At 38.8% G+C, this 5,297-nt stretch overlaps 1 protein-coding gene across 1 annotated transcript; it reads right to left on the bottom strand.

The window, feature by feature from the left end:
• Positions 1-422: 422 nt before the first annotated feature.
• LOC133865631 (peroxidase 7-like) lies at positions 423-1,773 on the bottom strand. The gene is made up of 2 exons (XM_062302051.1): positions 1,504-1,773; positions 423-1,172 (listed from the first exon to the last, which is right to left on the bottom strand). The coding sequence occupies exons 1-2, from the start codon at positions 1,771-1,773 to the stop codon at positions 423-425; spliced, it is 1,020 nt and encodes a 339-aa protein (XP_062158035.1).
• Between the last annotated feature and the right edge of the window lie 3,524 nt (positions 1,774-5,297).

Below are 5,297 nucleotides of genomic sequence, written 5' to 3'. Positions count from 1 at the left end.
AATATTTTAAATAACTGTATCCACATCCACATCCACATGTACACTTCTAATTTTTAGTACCATATTCAAATGTATATATTTGAGAGTACGTATAAGAGTGTGTGTGTAACATTTCTCAAAATGTGAGATTTTATTCAAGGTTATCCGTTAATTATTATGATCGATTTACAAATAATAATGAAAATTCACTTTAATATATAGTTGTTATATATGAAGTGTATAACATCATCAATGCCTTGAAAAAGTCGTATAAAATTAAAAATTGTTACCATAATATTGCACCACCGGTGTATAAAAAGAAATACATGGAGCCAATGGAAGTAATCCAAAGATTTTGAGACACACAATGCCAAGCCTCGATTTTATTGAATATGAAACTGGGAAAATAATTAAATAACATGGACGCGCGTCCTGTATACCCTTCAACGAGGATTGACGAAATTGCAATTCACGCGAACTTCACCTTCATTCCCAGTAAGAACTTGGACGTTCCCAAGCTTTACCATAGCATCCGAAAAGTCGCTCTCGAAGATAAAGGTCTTAGACGCCATTGCTTCTACAAAGGGTGCCGTTCTTCGATCTGAAATGAGTTCTTGATCCGTTGTTAACAATCCTTCCTTGTTCTGAAGATTTTTGTAGAAAACATTGTCAAACGTCGTCGGAGTTGTTACATCGAAGTGAACAAGGTCGGTCGTGCGTCGACATTTATTCTTCAACAGTTGCAAGTAAGTGGTATTGAGGGAGGTATCAGGCTTTCCGGTTCCCTCGAAGTTATGGAGCCTGTTTAGAAATGAACCGCAAGAAGCTCTACCGACGGTGTGTGCTCCAGAGAGAGTGACTAAATCTTGCATATCTAAACCTATAGATTCGAAAAAATTAATCAAGGTGGTAAGGTCTTCATGCCCATGAGGGACCATTTCGGCTTCTTCGTCTATAGAAATTCTCCCATCTTTACGCCCAAACGGGACTGGCCAGAAGGGACCATCGGTAATAAGCAGGGTGGCCTCTCTTGCGGCGGCGGCCAGAATGTCGGCGCAAGAGACAGTTCTAGGGCAGCTCTTCTCTAGCGCTGCCTTAATGTCATCGATCACTTGGAAGCCTCTCAGAGTAGTGCTGGTAGAAGCTGTCCTCTCGCTTCCGTTAAAGTTCAGCAAAATAGATGCATCGCATCCCTGCAATACATGCACACAAGAAACTTATAAAGAAGATATACCAACATATGTTTGATTGATTAGAGGAAATTAATATCATCTGCAAACTCAATCATTCTCTTTCTCTTTTATGGTGCTTTTTGTGAGAGTTTCTTTATGTACGTAAACAAAAAATGATTTCAGTAACATCAGAAACTACATTTTTATCCCACGATCGATGTTAATGAATATGGTAGCAACTTACATTGAAACAGAAGAAATTATGTCCAATCATAATAAAATAGATAACTCAAAATTAAGGATTTAGTTTAACCAAAGAGTTTGATTTAATTTGTAGAAAGTGCTCAATTACCCTAACAGCACAGTCGTGGAAGTGCAAACGAAGGATGCTAGGAGCCAATGTGGAATCCTTCTGAATCCACTCTCCCACTTTTTGCTCGATGATGTCCACAACATCCGGACATGTGTCACTGTAGAAGTCCTCGGACAAGCCAGGTGCCGCAGCTGCAGGACTTGGAGAAGGGGCGCCGTTTTGAGCATGAGCAGCCACAGTTACAGGTTCAATGGCCGATAACTCCAAATGAACAAGGATGACAAAGAGAGCCAAATAGCGGAATTTCATGTTTCTTAATTTGACTAGTGATTAAGAAGATTTGGTAATTAATGCAGATCGAGAATAAATGTTCATTTCAAGTTGCATCATATTTATACGAGCGGTTGATCGAACACAGAAAATACCAGGAACTAAACCCAATGACCCTTGAGTTGGCATGGGTGGTTTATACATACCATGTATTTTGTCTCCTCTTCTTGTAAAAAGCTCTACTAAAACATAACGAGCTTTGTTAATATCGCTTTAGTAAAAGCATGCAAGAGGGCAGCCTTGTTACCTACGTTGGATATGCTCCAGAAGTATATGCTAGCTAATTAATAAAAGTCACTCTTCTTCTTTCTTTCTTTTTTTCTTTTTTTAATTTTTTTATAACCAAGAACTCCTCCAAAGCAGAGCCTTTAAACCCTATATGTACCAACCCCCGAAGGGAAAATTTTGAACAAGTACAAGGCTCCCCCAACACCGATCGGGTTAGACTCGGTTTCACCGCAGGCATGGTACGTACCAAGAAATTATATATTTACATTCAAGAGGATTCGAATCGTAAACACCTGATGGCGCATGCCACCAAGTCTAGGGCCTTCACCACTAACTAAGCCAACCCCTTGGAGTTAAAGTCACTTCTTTATAGTCAAATAAATCTATAATATATCTTCTTCTTTTTTCTTTTTTAGTATTGTATTGTTTGTACTTATTTATTATACATACGTCATACTATGTCATGTTTTAAGTAGTTTTTATATATATTTTTTTAAAGTGGTTAGCATTGTAATTATAAGCCAATTAAAATACGTTATGTCAATCGGTATGATATTTGTGTGACATTAGTATGATATTAATGTGATAAATTAGTGTAAAAGAGTGTTATTATTCTAACTTTTTGTCTATCAAACTCACCTCCTTCATCCCAAAACAAAGATACAAAAAAGAAAAGAAAGAAAAAGAAGAAACAAAGTCTACTCATAACTTCATTGTCACTTGGGTCATGCAAAACTAGGGCTGGCAAAACGGGTACCCGACACGACCCATTTATGACCCGTTAAGACCTGCGACCCATTTAAGCTAGACCCAAACACGACCTGTTTACGCTAACAGGTCGAGGCTCCAGACACGACACGAACAAGATAATTTTACGGGTCACCCGACACGACCCGTGAAACCCGTTTAACATAATGGGTCGAATCGGGTCAACACGACCCGTTTAACTTAAAAGGAAGAAAATAGATGCAGTGCGCATTTGAGAGAACAAAGGAATTAATCATTGTCTAATATGTTCTCAATTCTATTAAATATCCTTTTAGCAGTGTCACTGTCACATATTTCAATCGCTCTCAATATTGACTGAACATTTGCACTAAATGGATGAAGAACCACTTCTGAATAAAAGTACCTTTAAATCGTCAACAACGCAAAAAAAAAAAAAAGGCTTCGGACGAATCAGACCTCTCCAAGAGTTACACAAGGGCAAAATGGCTCGGTTAAGAACCCCAAGTGATAAAGGCAAAAACTGTTGTAAACTTGTTACAAAGAACATGATCCATCAATGAAGAACTCAAACAAATAAACAAAGCTAAAAAAAACACTAAAAAAAATTATGAATAGATTTTGAACAAGCAGGCAAGCATCACGATTATGATTTTAATACCCACAATAATGAGGCTATAAAAAATTAAAAATGGAAATCAACTTTTAACATACCGGCGGACCCGGCCGTACCGGATGCGACATCGGCTGAAGAGAGAGAGAGAGAGAGAGAGAGAGAGAGAGAGAGCGGAAGAGAGACGAGGAGAGCAGAGATGTCGGCAGTCGGCAGCAAGGGCCGAGCGGAGAGTAGAGACTAGAGAGACTGAGAGAGAGCGTTGAGCGGGTCCACTTTCCAATTGGGCCTCACGGGAGGAAGAAGAAGGGGCGGCGGCGTGGAGCTGAAGAAGAAGAAAATGGAAGAAGAAGAGGGCGGCGCGGCGAGGTGAGGCAGGAGGCTGAAGGAAAAATAAAAAAAGGAAGAAGTTAGGGTTTTCACATTTCACTTTTCCTATTTTGTGTTTTCACTGTTTTGATTCTTTTGAATCTTTTGAGTTTTGATTTCGTCTAAAAGTCTAAAAGGCTAAAACAAATCATTCCCCCCAATTTCAGAATTTCCCATTCAGCCATTCTCCATTTTTTTTCTTTTCTTTTCTTTTCTTTTTTTTAATAATTTTTTTTTTACAAAAAAAAAAAAAAAAGAAGAAGAGAAAAAGAATAAGAAGTTAATTGTGTCTGGCGGGTCACTCACGGGTGACCCGCCAGGCCGAAATAAATGGGTTGACCCGTTTATGACCCAAACCCGTTTAAGGTAGACCCAAATCTGCTAATTTCGTGTCGTGTTCGTGTCGGATTGTCGGGTTGTGTCAAAATTGCTAGCCCTATGCAAAACTCTCAGTTTTGATTTTTTCTGTTATAATCCACCACTATAAAAATAAAAAACCATTGATACCAAAAGGAAAAGTCAGGGTTGCTAGGCTGTTAGATTTCGATCGGATCCGGCTTGTGTGCTATAGTTAAAACTATAGCACACATGCTGTAAAAAAAAAGTGAATGGCTCAGATTTAACTAAATAATTGAAGGGTTCAGATCTGTTCCAAGATAAAAGTCCACATCTCTTCCCTCTATCATTGTTTCTCCTTTATTTTCTCTTCGGTAAAACTTCTCTCTCTGCCGTCCATCATCTTCCTCACCAGCAAAGCCCAAAGAAAATGAAGCAAAAAAAAAAAGATTTTGCAAAGAACCACCAGATGGGTATGGGATTTTGTAGAAAAAAGTTTGAAATTTTGTGACTCTTAATGACCTTGGACCATGTTCTTGCCTTCATCAACCAATCTTTATGCCTTCATCAACTCTAACAATCACAGAATTTTCGGTTAAGACTGAAAAATGCAGAGAGGAAGTTAAATAACAGAGGAGGATTAGACTGTTTTAAGGAGGTAAAGAATTGTGTCTATGAGAGAGAGACTCTTCAAGCTTTTGAAGAAGTTTTGGGCTGAGGCCCAAACTTTTGAAGAAATTTTACAAATGGCGTTGATGTGATTATCATCTCCATTGGAGTTGATGATATGCCATTAGAAACTAATCCAACCGCAATAGCTTCATTTCGTGCTGTGAAGAAGGGTGTGGTGGTTTCAACTTCAGTAGGAAATAGTGGTCCAGCAGCCCTTGGGACAGTACACAACAGGTTTCTTGGGTCTTGACTAACATGATCGGCTCCGTTGATCGTTGGTTCGTCAGATATCTGACTCTTGGAACTGGTGAAACCATTATTGGATGGACCATGTTCCCAAGCAACGCCTTATTGCAAGACTTACCACTGGTGTATGATTTTCATTCGGCAACAATGGAGAAAATGAAGGAGAAGCAGTGATAGAGGGAAGAGACGTGGACAAAAGTCTTGGAACAGATATGATCCCTTCAATTATGTAGTTAAATCTGAGCCATTCAATTTTTTTACAGCATGTGTGCTGTAGTTTACTACAGCACATAAGCCAGATCCGATATCCAAT

The sequence above is a fragment of the Alnus glutinosa genome, chromosome 4, assembly GCF_958979055.1.
Source record: "Alnus glutinosa chromosome 4, dhAlnGlut1.1, whole genome shotgun sequence".
NCBI lineage: Eukaryota > Viridiplantae > Streptophyta > Magnoliopsida > Fagales > Betulaceae > Alnus > Alnus glutinosa.
Note: the sequence above shows the minus strand (reverse complement) of the source record. Positions and strands in the feature narration are given on the sequence as shown.